This window comes from Anabrus simplex, chromosome 9 (genome assembly GCF_040414725.1).
Source record: "Anabrus simplex isolate iqAnaSimp1 chromosome 9, ASM4041472v1, whole genome shotgun sequence".
Taxonomy (NCBI): Eukaryota; Metazoa; Arthropoda; class Insecta; order Orthoptera; family Tettigoniidae; genus Anabrus; species Anabrus simplex.
This window is the reverse complement of record NC_090273.1, coordinates 6,623,762-6,646,433: the sequence shown is the minus strand read 5'-3', so window position 1 is coordinate 6,646,433 and position 22,672 is coordinate 6,623,762. Positions and strand designations below refer to the sequence as shown.

General features: G+C 36.9%; 1 protein-coding gene across 1 annotated transcript in view; it reads left to right on the top strand.

Moving 5' to 3' along the window:
- The window catches only part of BBS8 (tetratricopeptide repeat protein 8), a 76,883-nt gene that overhangs the window by 5,392 nt on the left and 48,819 nt on the right, over positions 1-22,672 (top strand). Inside the window, exons 2-4 of the mRNA XM_067153534.2 lie at positions 4,797-4,978; positions 7,044-7,338; positions 12,088-12,362. Of these exons, the coding sequence (XP_067009635.1) occupies positions 4,797-4,978; positions 7,044-7,338; positions 12,088-12,362 (752 nt within the window). The remainder of the gene's footprint in view (positions 1-4,796; positions 4,979-7,043; positions 7,339-12,087; positions 12,363-22,672) is intronic.

The window sequence follows — 22,672 nt, the reverse complement described above, 5'->3', positions numbered from 1 at the left end:
AACATTTAAATAACAGATATCCCCCTGCTGTCCCTCTGTTGTATTATTGGTTCTCAACGATCACCACAACTCTTTGATGTCTTATGACAAGCCTGTTCAGGATCATTTTCTAACGATATACATATATATATAAATAAAGCCTGTACACAGAATCTCTGGGGGGATCGAGAGAAAACAAGCCTGCGTAGAAGGCTGTGTAATAGGTGGCTGCTCCGATGAGTAGTCAGTGCGAAAGGAATATTGGGAGAGAGAATTTAACATATTGGCGCTACATATTTGACCGTTGGTCTTGTAGCAGAAAATATGTCAAAATGAGGAAATGGAACCTGTTTCATACTAAAAGCTGCATACCTACTGATATGGAGAAAAAAAAAGAATGTGGGACTGTGATCATACAGGATAGCAAAGGAATATGTGCAAAATATTTTTATTTTTCAGACTTTTGTACTTAGGGTGATGGTACAGGCATTACGTAAAACACAATACTTTTATGTAAGGTAATAGATCATGTAAGATCATACGCAGGAGAATAGTGACTTACTTCTGAAAGTCGAGAGTCATTCCAGCTACAAGGTTAAGTGACCTGTTGTTACAAACACAACACACCTGTACGAAGGTCAGGGTAATAGTAGAGTGAATCACAACAAGCAAACGAATTGGTTATTGCCAGACTGATAATGGACTACAAGCTCAGTAAAACTGCATTCTGTTCATAAACCAAACCAAACTCCATGGCGCGACAGCCCCGGAGCCTACCAAATGACACCTGCTCACTCCGAAGGCCTGCAGATTACCAGGGTGTCTTGTGGTCAGCATGACGAGTCCTCTTGGCTATTATTCTTGGCTTTCTAGACCGAGGCCGCTATCTCACCATCAGATAGCTCCTCAGTTTAATCACGTAGGCTTACTGGACCTCGAACCAGCCCTCAGAATCAGGTAAAAATCTCTGACTTGGTGGGGAATGGAACCCGGGTCCTCGGAGTAAGAGGCAGGCATGCTACCCCTACACTGTATTTTGTTCTTGCTGTAAAAATTGAGTTTCCTTCAAATGAGTTGATGGAGTCTTCTGGACATTGGTGATGACTACACATAATGATTTTTTGTCTTCTGCAACACAGTACAGTTGTTCAGTGCTTTTTATACTAGTCCAGTCTTTAATATTGCTAAGGCAAGATGTTGATGGATGTTTGTTGTTTGAGTCGTCAGTCCACAGACTGGTTTCTACATTACTACTATGTCCTACATCTGCTCTAATCTGCTTGTCATATTCATACCTTGGCCTATCCTAACTGTTCTTACCGCCAACGCTTCCCTCAAAAACCAACTGAACAAGTCCTGGGTGTCTTAAGATGTGCCCTATCATTCTCTCCCTTCTTCTCATCAAATTTAGACAAATCAATATCCTGTCACCAATTCGATTCAGTATCTCTTCATTTGTGATTTGATCTATCCATCTTTTTTCAAGATTCTAGATTCTTTATTAGTCATTAAGTAACATAGTTACAGTAGACTTCATCATTAAATTCACATGTACAAAATAACCATTTCAGATAATCACTTTATTTTAAGATCACCAAAATCTTAATTAAAGAAATAATTTATATCTTAACAAAACCTTTGATGTTATCCATGTTTTCAGAGTAGTTTTAAATGTACTTATTGATGCTTCCACAGGAATATTTGGAAGTTTATTAAAAAACTTATATTGCAAATATAAGTGGCTATTTATACATTTGCATAATCTAAATTAAGGTAAATCTAACATGGAGCAACTTCCGGTTTTACATTTTGTGTATTTCCAAACGTTTATACTGGTAATGTTGCAAATTTTCTTTGACATATAACAGATTACTATATATATATATATACTCTATATACAGGCTAGGTAGGCTATAGTCATTTATGTAATTTGCAAAATGCATTTACACAGCTATCTCTCTTATTTAATCCCATTAAAATTCAAATTGCTTTCTTTTGACATTTAAAAAGAAAATTAACACCGGGACTATTGCCCCAAAGCGTAATGCCATACTGAAGGTAGGAATGGAAAAAGGCAAAGTATGCTGTAACAATCATATGATGACTGACACATGTTTTTAATTTACATAAGAGAAAAAGAACTCTTAGATACCGTATCTTAATAGTTAAATTATTTACATATGCTTCCCAAGAAATTTTACTGTCTAAATATACTCCTAAAATTCTCACAGATTTACATTCAACAGTGGAATTTTTAAGGCTAATTTCAATATTTTCCAGTTTTTCTTCATTTACAGTTAAACAATTGGCCTGAAACCACACATTGCACGTATTTAACATATCATCTACAATCGACTGAGCAGAGTTTTATCAGAGTCGATTCCAAAAAAAAAGTTGTATCATCTGCGAAAAGAATAGTGTTATTGCCCATTATAATGTGGTAAATCATTATTAAATATCACAAAGAAGAGTGGAGTTAAGATCGAACCCTGAGGGATTCTAACCTTCGTTTCTTTAAGTTGTGACTTTCTGTCGCTGACATCTACCATTTGCATTCCATTCTTCATATATGATTCAAAGAAAGCAAGTTCTACACCATCCAGACCATATAATTTCAGTTTATCAATTATAATATTATGTGGAATACTATCGAATGCAGGGCAGAACATACTATATTTTTTTTTTTCAGAAGCAACTAATATTTCATTTACTAGGTTCTCTACTGCTTGAATAGTAGATTTGCCTGACATAAAACCAAATTGTGAGGAACTGAAAAAGACATTTTTATCAAAGTACAAATACATCTGGTTTTTCACAACTGCCTCAATTACTTTACCCAAAATAGAAACGAGTGTAACTGCTCTATATCCAGATGTCATCTTTGTATAATACTGTGTATTTTTTTTACAGATATGTTTATAGTGCTATAATTTATATTGACATTTTTGTGTGTTTGATAGACTAGAAAGTTTTTATGTTACATTTTACTAAGTTGAAACTGGAAAGAATGGCTTCCTTGTTAACAAAGTGTTTGTACATGTTTGGGTAGCATGAGTTTGTCTCTGTGAAGCATATCTGCGAGCAAATGATGGACATATTGAACACCTGTTCTAGTAGGTTGGTTGTCCTCAATGGCTAATTAGATGTAAGCACAATATTAATGAACTTAAGTTTTCGTGGCTCATTGTATTAACATAAAGAAATAAATGAACTGGATTAAAGCCACTATATATATATATTAATAATAAAGCCAAGCTTTCAGCCAAATTGTCTTCACATCACCACCCCTCCCAAAAAGTAGTTCTCCTTCAAACGTTATATACTAGGGTGAATAATGTTGCAGACGATGATAACCGCTCGAGTGCAATGAGAGAACTGACAACATCCATGAAGAAAAACGGCTATACATAAGGAGACATAACACGAGCTGTGAAGATCAAGGAGCCTAACTTGGATAGTACCAACCAGGACTACAGCAAAAAGAAAAAAGTATTCCTTCCTTACGTGGCAGGTATAACTGACAGAATAGGGCGCATTCTTAAGAAGTACAATATAATTCCAGTTTTCACCGCAGACTGGAAGCTCAAATCCCTGTTTCGACCAGTCAAAGAGAAGCCACGTCTTGAAACACCGGGCATATATGAAATTCCATGTGGTTGTGGTTGTTCATATATTGGCATGACAAAAAGGCTTGTTAGCACCAGGGTGAAAGAGCACATCAAATCGGTAAAGAATGTCGCTCTTTCATCCTCCACGGAGAACGCTGTAAGCCAGTCTGTCATAGCAGAACATTTCTACAGTACAGACCATGAAATCCTCTTTGACCAAGTCATCGCGCCTGTAAAAGACTTCTATGCTTGTCTTGTGAGGGAAGCCATAGAGATAGAGCTGCGCCCAAATAACATCAACAGGAAGACGGCTTCAAGTTATCAAATACATGGAGACCTGTACTGTAGAAATACATGCATAACACCACCATGGCACAGTGGGACGCACTCAAACTGTCGACAGAGGGCGGTGCATCAGTAACTTCCCTCCCAACCACCACAGCACAGCGCCACGATCCTTGAGTCCAATTAGTGGGGTAGGCTGTGGATAGTACGGGCATGACTTCCATGTTCCTTCAGATAATTTCTTTGCTCACTGTCGGAGGCAAAACTTCACATGCCCTGATGAAGGCCAATGCAATTTGGCTGAAAGCTTGTCTTTATTATTAATAAATAAATAAATAAATAAATAAATATATATATATATAGTGGCTTTAATCCAGTTCATTTATTTCTTTATGTAAGCACAATATTTCCACCATTGCACGATATATTGTTTGTGACGCCAACGCCCGTAGTATGTGACTTACCGTGTGACATAGATACAGACAGTACTGCCAAGGTACAGTAGTTTGATGGACATGCATGGGCTGTCAGTACAAATTTGTTTTAAAAGCACTCGCTGCATGTGTGATGTAAAGCAAAACAGACAGTTGTGTATCAAATACACTTCGTGTACACCCTCATGTGTTCAGTAGAACTTTCAGTTACACCCTGTATTTTTAAATACCGGTAGCCTAAGAGAAGTCAGGTGGAACCACCAGAGTGATCTTAACTCACCTGATTCTTTCTTGAGACTATCTGCGACGGCGCTGTCTGCTCCGCGCTTTGCCAAGTAAATTCACACGCGACCATACTTCACAGACTTTAAATAATGATTCAAGAATGGTAATAGACAAATAAATGACTGTAGGAAGTTGTGATAGGGCAAGATATAATCTAACATGCCTCGTTATCTTCTATGGTGTGATGGTAACATTTTCTTTGCAGGCTATCTGGACTCTAAAAATGAGAGCTCTGACGGAACAGGTGTACGTTGACGACATTGAGGCGGAGGAAGAGGGATTGGCGGAGGCTATCATGGATGATGATATGATAGCACAGGTTCCCAGACCTGGAACATCCTTGCGAACTCCAGCTTCTGCTGTTGGGGGACCGTCTCAAGGAATGAGGTATACCTGTGCATGACACTTATCACTAGGTGGCAGATGTTGATATAATAATTAAAATATTATAAACGAAGTAAAATATTTGGCCAAACTGCATTCTGGTGACTGCGTAACGATGGTTTTACAAGAAATATTTCACTGCACAGCTCTTGTTTTTATAGAAATAATAATCTCCTAATTTACGTGAAAATGTATATAAATACAGACATAATGACTTGCTGGATATAGTGGTAGTACTTTGGCTCCTGAAGAACCTGCCAACACTTTCTCCTTTCTGTTGTACAACAAACTTCCTTTCTTCACGCACTTTAACATACCTATCTGTTGTAAACACGTCTTTTTCATAATCATTAAAAATACACTTTGTTGTGGTTTCATTTCTGGCATTTTTATTACATGGAACTACTTGGAAGGATATTCTGTACTGAAGTGGAAAGTTATATAACTGTTGTTTCCGATTCCTTCTCGTTTCCGTTTGTTCTTGGCATTGAGGTACACAGGGGTGAATGACTGGCGAGTGCGAAGGCTGGTGCATTCCTTGAGCTTGAGGCACGTTAGGAAATACTTTCTCTTAAATCAGATTTTCTGTGTTGTGTCTTGCTTATATCTTGGAAACATAAGACTCACATGTGTCCTATTAGTGACAAAGAGCTGCAGTCAGTTTGATGTTGCTTGTTGGTCAGGGATGGCAAACCCCCTCATATACTGTAAATCCATTCAGCTGAATGTTTCATGACACCACTGAAAATTACATTTCAAAAGACAGGCAGAATTTTAAGAATAAGATATATTTTTGCTTTAAGCTAATAAAATTTGAAAAAAATATGGCCATATAATTAATTGCGACATACTTCTTTATTAAAGATGGTGGGCTTTATTGTTTTAAGGGAAAGTACAAGTGGGCAACCATCCTCTAAATAACAGCAATCAGAGAGAAAAAATGAAAGTATCGGCCAAAGAAAGAGAAGGGCCACAAAGAGTGTGAAAATGAAGGACTCGCTAGGCCTCGAGTGCTCTAATAGCATCGGGGTCGGAAAAGAACAAGACCAAGGGAGGTCGGTGAGGAGCTTAGCACAAGTAAGTGGAAGCAGTGTCAGGACTCAGCTAATGGTTACCAACCCAGTTCCTAAGTTGAGAGGCCCTGAAGCCTCAGGCCAGGAGGTACCATGGGCATTATTTTACCACCCCCACCCACAGGCGTTGTACGGTGTGCCACAGAAGTCTTGCATACTCAAGAAAGATGTTTGGCACCATGTGAAAAAATTAATGTTTAAGTTGTCATTTGTGGACTTTTATCAGTCTGACAATAAAGAATCCATGCACACATTAATAAAATATTTTTAAATGATCTAAAAATTCTTCAAAATACTATATATTGACCAAAAACCTTGTTGAAAGTGAAATAATGACTGATCATCCTAAATCAGCAGAAAATGCAAATGAATGCAAAATAAAATGTGTTTTTATCGTTCATTATATCACAGAATGAATTCCTATACTACTGTGCAACGTCCTAATGCAAGGGAAAAAAAGATGACATTTCAACAACATCCGCCCCCACCGCTTACTTATCACATTTCTATTGAAAACAAGTAAACGTAAAATAACGGTGCCATTTTACTCTACCAGATGGCGCAATAGATCAGACCTCTGTTGGCTGATCTATGGTTGAATAAGTTTGTCGGGGGTGTGCTATTTACCAACTGATGAACCCGACTTAGCACACTGGGGCGAAACGCTGGCAACCAGGAATGAGTTAGCTGGAAAATTTATAATGTCCAATAACGGACCCACTATATTGGTATTATAAACACCAACATGTCGTCATTTCTGGTGTCACCACATTTTACCCAATAAAATCTCAGCTATAGATCACCCAAGAGAGATCCACTCCACCCTGCCATCTGGTGGAGTAAAACAGAACATTTAAATTGACACACATGCAGCCTAGGTGGTATCAGTTCAAAATGCCTGCACATGGTAGTCATATTCTTCTTATTATTATTTTATTTGCTTGGTGTAATGAGAACTTGCTCATACATGGTACAATATATCGTAATGTCTGCAGGCCTCGTACTCAAACTGGACGTCCCTTGAGTGGAGTCGTGCGTCCTGGAACGCAGTCGGGACGACCTGGAACGATGGAGCAAGCTCTGAAGACTCCTCGTACTGCGAGAACCGCTCGACCCATCACCTCCCAGTCCGCTCGGACCGTTCGTTTAGGGACTGCATCCATGCTGACTGAACCAGGAGGCCCATTTATCCAGATGTCACGCCTCAATCTCGGCAAATATGCTACACAACCAAATGTTTCAAAGGCTCTGTTTGAATACATATTTTATCATGAAAATGATATTCGACATGTAAGTAATTGAAGATTTAAAAAAAAAGAAATTTATGTGTAGAAAACCCTTGTGTGTTGCGGTATTCAGAATAGAAATAGGAAATGGTTCAAAAAGCTTGCAAATGGAATGTTGTTGGACTGTTTACTTCTAGGCAAGAAACTAAGTTGTCATGAGCTACATGTCAAGATGATGATAAAATTTAGTAGGCTGTGTTGCTTACATGGCAGCAGGCCTATACTCTGCATTGTACAATTTGAACATCCCTAGTAGTACTGAAGTATAGGGTAGAATGAAGACGTAGACTATAACAGCAAGTCCAAGGATTTTTGTCGATGTTTTCTACTGCTGAGGAAGGGAGCAGTTGGGTTCTCGAAACAAGTACAGGAGGTAACATAATAAAATGCAAAGTATTAACAAGGCAGAAAGTGTCTTCATAGATTAGATTTAACAGAGGTAGTCTCTTCTCCGAACACTCTTTCTGATGTTCGTCGTAGCTCTTTTGTCTCTCAGCATTAGTGAGCGGCACCTGTTGTTGCTCCATTAGGACTTGTGCTGACAGTACTTGTACCCGCCTGTGAACAGCTCTGCGGGCTCAGTTTTCTGGCGTTCCCTGTATGTTTTATTCTACTACGTCCCACTCATTCCAGACTTTCCGTGAGTTTCATGATCTGCTGTTTCTCCAGTTTCGACTACTGTATGTTAACGCAATGTCACACTGATTTTCCACTATAATTTGTTTGTATACTCACAACATCCACACTGAAATATTGCTATTCTTCTGAGAAAATAGGCTAATTCAGCAACCTAATGGGACAACACGTGTAATCCCTGCACCTTGTCGAAGTTATCCACTCAGACAGTTCTCTCACCTGATACACCTAGTCATCTAGTGGGAGACGAACTTCCTATTGTAGGAAGGGTTGAAACTCCTTCAGATCAAACTATAAGATGTTATCACATCAAATCATCATCATTTCACTCTGGTAGAGTGCCGGCCTGAGAGGGCCAAATCTGACTGAGGTAGCAAGACTTTTGAAGGGTTGAAAGAAGTCCATTCAATCCTCCACGTAGTGCAATGTTGGCTCGTTAAAGATCCTCATGACACAAAAGAAAACAAAATTAATAAATTGATACACCATGAGCATAGATTACCGTACTGCCATAGCAGAGAGTAGAATGGAATGTTAAAATTGGCATGCAAGCAGCCTAAATGTCATCAAGTCACAGGGGAACTTAGGCTGTAAAATTTTTCTTCATCATCTTTACATGTTCTGTATTATTGTGATGCCTGCGTTGTTATACCTATTTTAACCCTCTTAGTGCCAGAATCACCGTGACCAAAAATATTCACAAATCTCTCTCTGGGTGACTTGTTGGTTTTCAGATTTAACAGGTCTTAATAGACTTTCATTTTTTTTTTCCAGTTGACTTTACTTTGCACCGACACAGATAGGTTACAGCGACGATCGGATAGGAAAGGCCTAGGACTGGAAGGGAACCATGCGTGGCCTTAATTAAGGTACAGCCCCAGCATTTGCCTGGTGTCAAAATGGGAAACCATAGAAAATCATCTTGAGGGCTGCCAACAGTACGGTTTGAACCCACTGTTTCCTGGATCCTTAATAGAGTGAAAATGGCATTGTTATCATGCTGACAAGCATTCAAGTAAGCATGCGTTGGTGACCTACTGTTGGGTTTGGTGTATATCGCAAGTGTACATGGCTGTTCGATGAACTGTTTTAGTGTGTCACAGATGAAGGCATGGCACCTGAGAGTAGCAAGCACTTGTTATATGACTATGAAATACTGATGCGGGAGCGGATGGGTGGAGAATAGAGGGGGAAGGGGAGTGGTTGTGCTTTGTGCGCATGTGTTATTGCTAATGAGGTGTTGCCCAAACTGGAGTGGGCGGGTCTAAGATTAGGCTTGGTAATTGGAACATTTGAGTGTTGTGGTTGAAAAATAATAGGGGCCTTATCATGATTTACAATGTGGATCAACCTTGGAGTTATCTCATATAACAGATTTTTGTTGTCAATGGCTTCGTTAAGATTAATTTCTTTGTTATAGGTTTGGTGCAAAAAAATGTGTAAGTTCTCCATTTCACTCAATAATTTCCCCTTGTCTAAGTATCTAACGATGGTTAGATCTTTCTCGATTGAAGTGAATTTTTGTCCCGTTTCTTTCATATGCTGGCTCATGGCTGAATACTTGTTATGTTTGGAGGCATTGTAGTGTTCTAAATTCCTTGTATAAAAGATTCTCTCAGTATGATCCAGATATGTGAACCCACATTTGTGCACGTTTGTCTATAACCTCCAGATTTTGAGTAAACATTACTATTATTGACTTTATTATGGTTTAAAAATATGTTTTGGTTATTATTTACTGTCCTGAAAGCTATATTGACGTTATGTTCTTTTAGAACATTCGTGATCTGGTGAATAGCCGGGTTGTTTTATGTAAATATGGTGTAATTTTTCTTAGATTTATCTGGTACTAAATTGAAGGATAGTTTAATTTTTATTTTTTTAATTAATTGATTGACCATACTTATTTTAAAACCATTGAAATGAGCTAATTGTCTTATATATTTTAGTTCTGCTTTTAAATTATCTGGAGAAAGTGGAAGATTTAGAGCCCTATATATGAAACTATGAAAAGCGGCTTGTTTTTGAGTCTAGGGTACAGGAATGAATCTTTAATAGTTAAGGCTGAATGAGTAGGTTTCCTATAAATACGAAATTCAAAGATGTTACACAAACGCCTAATTGTTAGATGTAAAAAATTTTGTTTATAACCACAAAAGTGTCGTCAACAAATCTAAGCCATGAACAAATGCCCTTTATTTGTGAAATGATTTTTGTATGTTCTATCAAATCCACATAAATATCGTGTAAAATTCCAGAAAGCAGGTCCCCCATTGCTAAGCCTTTTTGCTGATAATATTTCCCATTAAAAGAGAAGTAATTATTATTTAGAAAGAAATTTAATATCTTCATGAATTCTTCTTTTTCCATCTTACTAAGGCTGCTTTGTTTATTGATGTTATCTTGGATAATTTTGACCGTTTCTTTAGTAGAGATGTTTGGGAACATGTTTGTGTTATCATTTAATATCCACATAAAAGGTTACAAGGTCCCTTGCAACTTTTTATGATAAGATTTAATTCTTAATTTACTAGATCTCTTTGTATTTAATAGGTGGATATTAAAATAACACTTGTAACATACTTTGCATTTAAGTGGTACGTTCCGAACTGTTAGTGGAAAGACGGCGTGGAATGATATTAGTAGACAAATAAGCTGGAGTGCGTGTTTTTAAGGTATGAAAGATAATAATATGAAGATAAAGGTGGAATTCGAGAGGACAGTTTGGGGCAAATATTCATTTAAAGGAAGAAGAATTAGAGATTGGAAAAATATATCATGGAAAACATTCAATAAATTTCCTAGTTCTTCGAAACCATTTGATAGACTAGGTAAACATTTGGTAGGGAACCTGCCATCTAGGTGACAGTTCTAAATGCAGATTAATGATGACTGATAGTCTAGTCTTATGGTTGAGCACTCTCTACCATGCTCGGTGGCTTATTTATATGAATACTTTAACTTACTGCATTGTGGGCTCCATCTCCATTACAATGTATGCGAAGGAAGTATTGAAGTAGGATTATTTGTGGACCATTACACTAGGACCAGAAATACTAACTGAAGAAACGTATCGTTAGTCCAAGGTAAGTCTGCGCAAACCAATCTCTTTAGACAAGCCTCTTTGTGTATGGCCATTAAGTCCACAGACAAGTCTCCAAAGTTCTATCTCTGCTGGAATTTTGACGGAGACGAAAGCATAACTGCAAGTAATGGTATTCAGTCCCTTTCAGGCAGCACCGTCACTGGTCTAGGGACTCCATTTAATTTGCTTATTTTCACATATTCTGACCAAAATGCGATGGTAGAGCAACTTGTTCTGTTGGGTTGAGCAATTATTCTCATAAATTCCTTGTGCACTTCATTGCACAGTTCTTGTCATCCATTTATCTGTGAAGATTGCAAGTATGGTGATGGAGAATTTGAGATCTTCCTAATTTCGGCCTGTAGTGAGAAAGCTTAATGTAGTAGGAAGGTGATCATGGGGTTAATCATTATTGTTTTTATTCACGATATTTGGTTTTACCCTCCGAAAAGATCACCTTACGTTTCCTCATCCATCCTTAAAATTCAAATACTATATATATCAGATATCCAAAGTTTGCAATCATAAATATAAAAGGTGAGCTTTAGCAGCTTCTTGACAAGTCATGAAGTCTGAGCTGCGTACTTCCGACGTGCCTCAGGAAGACGTGTGTACAGGCAAGTCTCACAGAAGGGTTAAAAGGGAAGTGAATAGGAATACCCCATGGAAAGAATACCTGACCATATCATGTATTGTTCGTCCCAGAAATCTCCGAATCTTTGGATTCTGTGAGATGACCACGCATATGTGTGGAAGTTTTATTATGTGTTCTTAAATTATGTATCTGTAGAGAACTGTAGGTTTAAATATAGGATGCTAATGAATTTAAATAATTCACTTTTCATTACAATGCAAGAAAATTTTCATGTGTACTATTTAAAAAAAATGTATTGGTTAATATGTTTTTGCGCATGCCATTGTTTCTAGGTGTTATCTTTGATTCCAAGAATTTTTGAAAATGTTTAATAAATTTACCCTGTGTGAAGATTTTTACTCTCACTGGACTGCTAAGATGATGCGTGTGTGTCTTAGGCTATGGAGTTGGCTGTCCAGGCCACACAAGCCTGCCAATTCAAGGACTGGTGGTGGAAGGTTCAGCTGGGCAAGTGTTACTTTCTGCTGGGCCTGATGCGAGATGCAGAGACCCAATTCCGTTCTTCTCTCAAGCAACATCAGACCGTGGAGACGTTCCTACGTCTCGCGAGGGTATACATTAGACTCGATCAGCCACTATCAGCCCTCGACGTCTGCAAGACCGGACTTGAATACTTCCCGAAAGAGGTTACACTCACCACCGAGATTGCAAGGTATGAAACTTACAAGGCTTACAGAATGACTAAGAATATTACATTTTTTGTAAAAATATTTTTAAAACAATGTGTTATTGAAGAAGAAAGCAGCAAACAAGTGATAAACCAAGTCATATGTAGAAAGAGAGGAACATGAGAAGGATAGACACAATGCCAGTTCAGTTTGCTGCCTGGAAGGCTATTGAGGAAACAGGTGGCCAAGGTCTTGCTCCTTTTCTTAGCTTTGCAACTACTACAATTCTGTTTCCAGTACCCACACAATTCTACACTACTGTTCTCTTCCAACCAGGCAGTGTCTATCATCCTGAAACATAATTTTTTGAAAATATGATAGTTCTAATATGCTATTTTACTTCAAATTAATCAATATAATAGGGGCAAAAGATTGACATGGTCGACACCCCGAACAAATAGCATTTACAGAAAAAAAAAATCAATATAATATTCAAAATGAACATACAATTTTTAACATTGTAGTGGTGACCAGATGGTATCTTGAGAAACGAGGACAAAGAGCATCAAAATGTCCGACATCAAAGAAACATTTAGGACACTTAAATATAAATTTATAAAAATTGATTATCCTGATTTTGCACTTAGTGTTAGAAAAACCAAAACAAGTCATACATTTCAAAATGCAGAAATATTAATTTACAGGTATTTTTCTGATGAACCAATTTTTTCCAAAACATATTTGTAAAATTCTGTGCAAGACATGTCTTGAAAGTTGTATTTTACCAACAGTAACCCTCTTAATAGATTCAGTTGTTAAGCAATTCCTTTCATTTGTCCATTGGGCCCAGATTAAGGAGAAAATTCTTTCAACATTTACATTATAGTCCAGTTAAATTATACATTTTAGTATGCAAACGGTCAGGTAGTTTTTATTTTTTGATATGTTGTTAGTGTCAGGCCTGTAATGTGAAATCCAAGTTTTCGACCTTGGCATGCCACCACACCCCACTTGGCAGTGGAAAAACTTCAATATTTTTTTACCTTTTCACTGAGGTTTTTTCCCAAAATATCTCTTAAATGGCTGGTCTGACAAAGAAAAAGTACATTTACTCCAAATTTAAAATGGAGTAAATTTGCTGCAGTTTGAACCCAAATTCAGCCTTGCAGCTAACATAATGAATGAGATACAAGCTTTCAAACAATCCTGTTTTTATCAAAAAGTTGCTTAAGTTGTGACAAATTTTGTTAATTATCTCCTAAATTAAGGAGTTTAAGCAAACATTATATGGATCAGTTTTAAAGGTGAGTAAATTTGCTGTACATAGAACAGAAATGGACATTTCTATGACCAATATTTCAAGGTATACATTAATTTATGGACGTTACAGGGTCGTCATCATCTTCATTACCGTCTTCAGATAAAGAGATTTCAGGCACATTTTCGCAAGCTTCTCCCAGAGACGAGCATGCGAAACCTGCTTTCTGGCAATCACAAGCGTTCTTGCACCATTTCTTGCAGTTGCAAGTTAAGGAGGGATTCAGGAGCCACATTTCTTTACATTTTTCGGTAGGAGAAGCCAAATCAGGTAGGTACCCAGCCCCACTAAAGAGGATTTTTCTCATGTCCTAACCACTTCTGTATCTGATGGTAACATCTCAAGGCATGAAATTGAGCTGCATCCACAGTTGGGGATAAACTTACTAGACAGAGGTTCTGAGGTTACCCTCATATAGTTGAATCAGAAAAGCTTCTGCCTTAGCCACTTGGTCAATGGTTGCTTCAGGGTTGAAGAATGCTTGGAAATTTTGTTCCATGTGTCGGTTATTTTTCTATAAGAGTGCAGAATTTAGTCTTCCCCAGACCGAAGAGTGCTCTTGTCACGTTAAACTCATTAAAAGCATGAATGAACAAAATCATTCAGCTATACTTGTATTTAAATGACTTTTTGGTGTAAAACACATCAGGTATCCTCCCTTTTCCACATTTTCTGAAGTATCTTAGCTATTGCTGTTGGAGGAACTAAAAGGTCAACGTTTTCATCGACAAACATGTTGTCATTCTGAGATCAAGTAGAAACAGCAGTTTTAACAGTTAGTACATTTGTTTTACTGTTACTTTTCCTTCTTGCACTACCTTTTTCAGGAGGTTGATTAAACTTACTTTATTGCATTCATGTGAAAATATTTATTGAAAAATTTCTGGACATGTGGCGTCATTGAATAGGATCTCGTGATGAGTATACATTTTTCCGTCAAATACGTTCTGCACTTTTTGTGCCCCTCCCTGTCACATCTGAAGAATATCCACCAAACACTACAGCAATGTTCAAACCATAGTGTTCTTGTAAGTATGTAAGATAACTCTTAGTACTGCCCCAGAAATTCAACTTCCACTGCCAAACAACTTTATGAAGGAGATGACCTCCATCCACTACTACAAAATTATCTTCTCCTTCGACAGCATCTGTGGTTGGTGTGAATGCTGACGATTTATTCCCATTTCTCATGCCCCCTTCCCTAAACAGTGACAAAGCAGAAGGTGTCAGTTGAAATGTGACTGTTTGGTTATACAAATTCTGTGGAAGAGTGTTAGTGGGTGCAATGTTGGTAACTGCAGCAAGTGTGTTCACTTTATCTTTACATTTGAATTCAACATTTTTGAAGTTACCATCATCAATTCTGGAGATTTCTTCCAAACCAATTTTGTAAGACAAGCGGCAGTTAACATCCACTGTTCCTACCATGCCGCTACATATTGATATCAGCACATCATTTGTGGGGAATGGTGTGTGCTGAGAAAACCACTGCATAGAATTTTTAACATCATTATCTTGAGCACTGCAAGAAGGGTGCATGTCCATATGTTGCTCAGCAGTGATTGATTTTGTTTTCCGAAATACATATGATCATAAATGTAATGTAAATAATATATCTGTTGCTCTTGCCGAACCTACAAACTGTCACGAATTCTCCTCACATGTAGTTAGTAGCTTCTGTGTGTCTATTTGTGAATGTTCTCCTCCATCATTATTGTCCCGAGCGGAACCCATCACCTGCTTGTTTGGCATTTGTCGCCGAATTCATAAAATATCTTATACACAACATTGAATTTTGAACAACTACAGGTCTGAAATAAACCGGCCCCGTGGTGTAGGGGTGGCGTGCCTGTCTCTTACCCAGAGGCCCCGGGTTCGATTACCGACCAGGACAGGGATTTTTGCCTGGATCCGAGGGCTGGTTTGAGGTCCACTCAGCCTACGTTATTAGAATTGAGGAGCTCTCTGACGGTGAAATAGCGGCCCCGGTCTGGAAACACAAGAATAATGTCCAAGAGGATTCGTCGTGCTGACCACATGACATCTCATAATCTGCAGGAATTCGGGCTGAGCAGCGGTCACTTGATAGGCCATGGTCCTTCGGGGCTGTAGCGCCATGGGGTTAGGTTACAGGTCTCAAATATTAGTCGTAGAAACGTCATATTGTGCTCTGTGTACAGCAAATTTACTCGCCATTAAAACTGATCCATATACGTTTGCTCTAAACACCTTAGTTTAGGAGATATTTAATAAAATTCAATGAAAAATCACAACTTTTTGATAAAAACACAATTGTCTGAAAGCCTGTATCTCAATCACTATGAAAGCTTCAGAGCTGAATTTGGGCTCAAACTGTAACAAATTTACTCTACTTTGAATTTGGATTGAATTATTTTTTTGTTAGACCAACCATTTTGGAGATATTTTGAAAAACCACAGAAGAGGTAAAGAAGTTTGATGTTTTTGCAATGCAAAGGGGCGTGCAGTAGCGCACAAAGGTTGAAAACTTGGATTTTACATTACAGGCTCAACATGAATAACTTACCAAAAAAAAAAAAAACTACTCAGCCTTTTGCACAGCAAACCCCTATATTCAAGACAATTTTACTAGACTAATTATGTCCTGGTAATGCAAAAAGATATTCTGCAATACTTCTGAGTGGCATTCACCACTTTTTACCCACTTACCATTACTCAATATGTGCCGTATGTTTTTCAGGAAATTTGTTCAAGTATTTTAACTGGTCACAACCTTTAAAACAATCAGTTATTATGCCTCTATCCCTCAGAAACTCTATACATACTTCCGCATATTTCGTTAATCCATATCCATGAAACATTCAAAATCAGTAAATGACACACTCCATTTCTTTTTGTACTCTTTGTACAAAGAGAGCACTTTCTCCATAAAACAATCTATTCCTCCTCTCTTGCACATAATACCTCTTTAGTCTTAAGAGAAATAATGAAGCACCCGGGTGAAAGTCTAATGGGGCTTTTGGTTCCAATCTGTAACTTGGTTCAGGTAGTTCCAGTCCCTATTTTTAGATGGTGCTGGAGATCATTCACAATGCGTAGATAGTTGTAGGAAAGTTCTGTAGATGGCAGGCAAGTAGGCATGAAAAGAGCAATTTAAATAATTAAAGGCCTTTTTCCTTGAAGTATTTCAAGTCTAACCTCAATCAGTGGGCCTTCTGACAAAGAATTAGTCTTATAACGTCAAGATTATGGAGATAATATTGCTGGATTGCACTGAATCCAACTTTACCCAATCGATTAACCTTGTTCGAACTAATATCGATTTTAAGCGATAGTTCCCATGATGCTATTTGTGTTGTTCGAATTCCAAGTGCCCATGTGCCTGTGCTGTAAATCTTAGTTCCTTGCGCTTGTTTATTAGAAATATATCTTCGCCAGTCCTCCTGTATTTCCTGTTTGAGTACACCTCAGGGGCTGGAAGATGAACGCTCCTATTTATTTTATTTACACTGTTTACACCCACATTGGAGCACCAAAATCAAACCTTATACACCAAAGTCTTCAAAGAATAAGTTCAGCTTTTAACACTTGACAACTTTGTCCTTTCCCAAAACTTCTTAATTCTGGATGATCTTCCGGCCCGTTCTGCAGATACAACATACTGCTTACACTGCATTATTTTTAGTGATAGTCTTGTGTACTTGTTATATAGAATCCGTTTCTCTTCTCTATTTTCAATTTGATCTTTAGTAATTTTCAATTCAGCTAAATCCATTTGTATTTCTTTAAACCATCTGTTTTTTGTTTTACTATTCCAAAAGAATATTACAAGTTGTCCATTTCATGACCGTATCGATGTTTAATCAAGAAGTAAGTATAAATAACCACCTAATCGATACTTTATTAATGCCTCAGGCAAAATTGAATAAAATTAAAACTTACAGGACATGTTTCGACCACTTAGTGGTCCTCTTCAGCTGTATAAATAAAGAACTGAAAAGAAAAACATTGACAATAAGCAGAAATAAAAGTTCTTGTGCTTATTGTCAATGTTTTTCTTTTCAGTTCTTTATTTATACAGCTGAAGAGGACCACTAAGTGGTCGAAACATGTCCTGTAAGTTTTAATTTTATTCAATTTTGCCTGAGGCATTAATAAAGTATCGATTAGGTGGTTATTTATACTTACTTCTTGATTCCAAAAGAAATCAAAAAGTTGTTTCAGGAGACTAGTATTTGGTAAGCAGTATATGAAAATACAAAGTATGTTACAAGTGTTTATTTATATATCCACCTATTCAATACAAAGAGATCTTTTTAGAAATTAAATATTATTCTAAAATGTTAAGGGACATGTTTCGCCCATATTAAGGGCATCATCAGCCTCAAATTTAAACCTGTATGGTGAAAAATCAGGATCCTGATTGCTCTTACAAGCCATAAAAAGAGGATATCATTATAGGTGTCAGTCTAAACATACAAAATATTAGAATGTCCTTGGCTAAAATTGCAGTATCAAGCTGCATGTCATAAGTTCACATGAATATACTTTCCGGAGCGTTGAAAAACTTGTTGGGGTAGGGCAGTAAACAGCTCAGTCTTTATAATGAAACAGAAATGTGCCTCCTTGAAGATGATAAGAAAAAGCAAAGCTGATACACTGTTACAGATGTCAATATCGTATGTTGTGATAAGACAACAGATCTCTTAAATGGCTGTTCAGCTGCCTATAGTCTATTTAACTGGCTGAAGGAGTGAAAGTCGAATGTGTTATGATAAGATAACAGTCTTCCTTACGTAATTGTGGGAGCAAGGAAAAAGCATTCGGTTGTCTATAGATGTATTTATCTTATTTGAAGGACGAAAGTCGAAGGTTTATCGACGTTGATAGAGCTCTTTGGTGTGAAGTCAGTAACAAGAGGAGAGTGAATGCTTAGGAAGGTATTTTTGAAGAGAATGTGGGTTTAAAGAAAGGTAAAACATGGAAAATGTATAAAAACACTTACCCTTTCATCTGTGAAGATGTAAATCAGTTATGGAAAGGTTAGTTGAAGAAAAATAACGTTATGTGTAGGTTAATTTATTTCTTTGACTGTTAATGCAGTTGCTATGGTAGCGTTGAATGACTGACACTTGTACTTCTGGTATTGTATCGATGTGAGATTGGCGGAGGAGGGTGTGGTTGAGGGGAGGGGGTAGGCGGAGCGTTAAGTTTATGTGTTGTTGGTTGCGAGAGATTTACATGGTCGGACAGGGAGGGAGTTGTGTTGGGTTGCGGGAGAATTGTGGGGGCGGGCATGAAGGGAGTCAAGTTAGTTAAAGTAGTGGAGGTTCTAGAAGATGTTAACTTAAGATTTTTAAGAATGTAGTTATGTTTTGAATTTAGAGTTTGCAATAATTTGGGTAAACTTTCGTATAATGGATTCTTGACTTCAATTAAATCATTGAGGTTTAGATTTTTGTTGTAGTGTTGGTCCAAAAATATATAGATGGTTTCAAGTTCATTCATCAACTTTCCTTTGTCTACTCTTTTAATAATTGTGAGGTCTCTTTCTATTGTTGTGAAGTGATGTCCTGTTTCTTTCATATGGGAGCTCATTGCTGAAAATTTATTGTACTTAATGGCATTATAGTGTTCTAAGTACCTAGTTTGAAAACTCCGGCCTATTTGACCAATATAAGAGGTGTTGCATTGCGTGCATGTGAGCCTGTATATGCCTGATCCTGAGTAAATGTTTTTGCTTGAATTGACTGTGTTGTGATTAAAAAATAATTTTTGGTTAGTGTTTGTTGTTCTAAAAGCTATACTGGTATTTTTGTTTTTAATTGGGTTCAAGATCTGGTGAACGTTTGGATTGTTGTAGGTGAAGGTAACGAATTTTGATTTTTTGGGTTTGTCAGGGATGAGGTTTGTTGTTAATTTGAATTTGACCTTATTTATTAAACGGTTAATCATTTCAGGTTTATATCCATTGATTTTTGCTAAATCCTTTATATAATTTAGTTCTGTTTGAAGGTTCTTGGTTGTTAGAGGGATTTTTAAAGCTCTGTAAATTAAACTGTGAAATGTGACCAATTTATGGGAGTTAGGATGTAAAGAAGTATTTTTGATTGTTAATGGGGTGTGAGTAGGTTTTCTGTAAATTTTAAAATCGAAGTTGCCATTAATATGAGTTACTGTGAGGTCTAGGAAATTTAAGGATCCACTGACTTCATCTTCCTTGGTGAATTTAATATTTTGGTCTAGGTTGTTTAATTAATTTAAAATATCGGTACTGTTATTGAGATCTTTATTGATTATTACGAATGTGTAGTCTACATACCTAAGCCATAAGCTAAGGCCTTTTATTTTATTTATTATTTTATGATGTTCTAAAGAATCTAAATAGATGTCAGCTAAGATGCCTGATAAGGGATCACCCATAGCTAGGCCATCTTGGTGGTAAATTTTACCATTAAAGGTGAAATAGTTGTTTTTTAGCACAAAATTTAGGATTTTTATGAATTCTTCTAACTCAAGCTTGCTGAGGTTGCTGTGTTTTGCCCAATCATCAACTGTAGAAGTAGTCCGACATATAAAACCTCAAAATATATCCACTATTTTCTAAAAAGACATTACAGGTTCAACAATAAATCCCCCTTAAAAAATTCAATAGACTTCTGCGAAATTTAAATAAAAATTCACCTTACTACCAAATCACATTATGTGCTCTTTTGACATTACTAATATGTATTCTAATGTACCAACTAAGGAAACTGTAAATATTATCAAAGACAACCTCGCAAAACACAACAACCTCAGCAAGCTTGAGTTAGAAGAATTCATAAAAATCCTAAATTTTGTGCTAAAAAACAACTATTTCACCTTTAATGGTAAAATTTACCACCAAGATGGCCTAGCTATGGGTGATTCCTTATCAGGCATCTTAGCTGACATCTATTTAGATTCTTTAGAACATCATAAAATAATAAATAAAATAAAAGGCCTTAGCTTATGGCTTAGGTATGCAGACGACACATTCGTAATAATCAATAAAGATCTCAATAACAGTACCGATATTTTAAATTATTTAAACAACCTAGACCAAAATATTAAATTCACCAAGGAAGATGAAGTCAGTGGATCCTTAAATTTCCTAGATCTTACAGTAACTCATATTAACGGCAACTTCAATTTTAAAATTTACAGAAAAACTACTCACACCCCATTAACAATCAAAAATACTTCTTTACATCCTAACTCCCATAAATTGGTCACATTTCACAGTTTAATTTACAGAGCTTTAAAAATCCCTCTAACACCCAAGAACCTTCAAACAGAACTGAATTATATAAAGGATTTAGCAAAAATCAATGGATATAAACCTGAAATGATTAACCGTTTAATAAATAAGGTCAAATTCAAATTAACAACAAACCTCATCCCTGACAAACCCAAAAAATCAAAATTCGTTACCTTCACCTACAATAATCCAAACGTTCACCAGATCTTGAACCCAATTAAAAACAAAAATACCAGTATAGCTTTTAGAACAACAAACACTAACCAAAAATTATTTTTTAATCACAACACAGTCAATTCAAGCAAAAACATTTACTCAGGATCAGGCATATACAGGCTCACATGCACGCAATGCAACACCTCTTATATTGGTCAAACAGGCCGGAGTTTTCAAACTAGGTACTTAGAACACTATAATGCCATTAAGCACAATAAATTTTCAGCAGTGAGCTCCCATATGAAAGAAACAGGACATCACTTCACAACAATAGAAAGAGACCTCACAATTATTAAAAGAGTAGACAAAGGAAAGTTGATGAATGAACTTGAAACCATCTATATATTTTTGGACCAACACTACAACAAAAATCTAAACCTCAATGATTTAATTGAAGTCAAGAATCCATTATACGAAAGTTTACCCAAATTATTGCAAACTCTAAATTCAAAACATAACTACATTCTTAAAAATCTTAAGTTAACATCTTCTAGAACCTCCACTACTTTAACTAACTTGACTCCCTTCATGCCCGCCCCCACAATTCTCCCGCAACCCAACACAACTCCCTCCCTGTCCGACCATGTAAATCTCTCGCAACCAACAACACATAAACTTAACGCTCCGCCTACCCCCTCCCCTCAACCACACCCTCCTCCGCCAATCTCACATCGATACAATACCAGAAGTACAAGTGTCAGTCATTCAACGCTACCATAGCAACTGCATTAACAGTCAAAGAAATAAATTAACCTACACATAACGTTATTTTTCTTCAACTAACCTTTCCATAACTGATTTACATCTTCACAGATGAAAGGGTAAGTGTTTTTATACATTTTCCATGTTTTACCTTTCTTTAAACCCACATTCTCTTCAAAAATACCTTCCTAAGCATTCACTCTCCTCTTGTTACTGACTTCACACCAAAGAGCTCTATCAACGTCGATAAACCTTCGACTTTCGTCCTTCAAATAAGATAAATACATCTATAGACAACCGAATGCTTTTTCCTTGCTCCCACAATTACGTAAGGAAGACTGTTATCTTATCATAACACATTCGACTTTCACTCCTTCAGCCAGTTAAATAGACTATAGGCAGCTGAACAGCCATTTAAGAGATCTGTTGTCTTATCACAACATACGATATTGACATCTGTAACAGTGTATCAGCTTTGCTTTTTCTTATCATCTTCAAGGAGGCACATTTCTGTTTCATTATAAAGACTGAGCTGTTTACTGCCCTACCCCAACAAGTTTTTCAACGCTCCGGAAAGTATATTCATGTGAACTTATGACATGCAGCTTGATACTGCAATTTTAGCCAAGGACATTCTAATATTTTGTATGTTTAGACTGACACCTATAATGATATCCTCTTTTTATGGCTTGTAAGAGCAATCAGGATCCTGATTTTTCACCATACAGGTTTAAATTTGAGGCTGATGATGCCCTTAATATGGGCGAAACATGTCCCTTAACATTTTAGAATAATATTTAATTTCTAAAAAGATCTCTTTGTATTGAATAGGTGGATATATAAATAAACACTTGTAA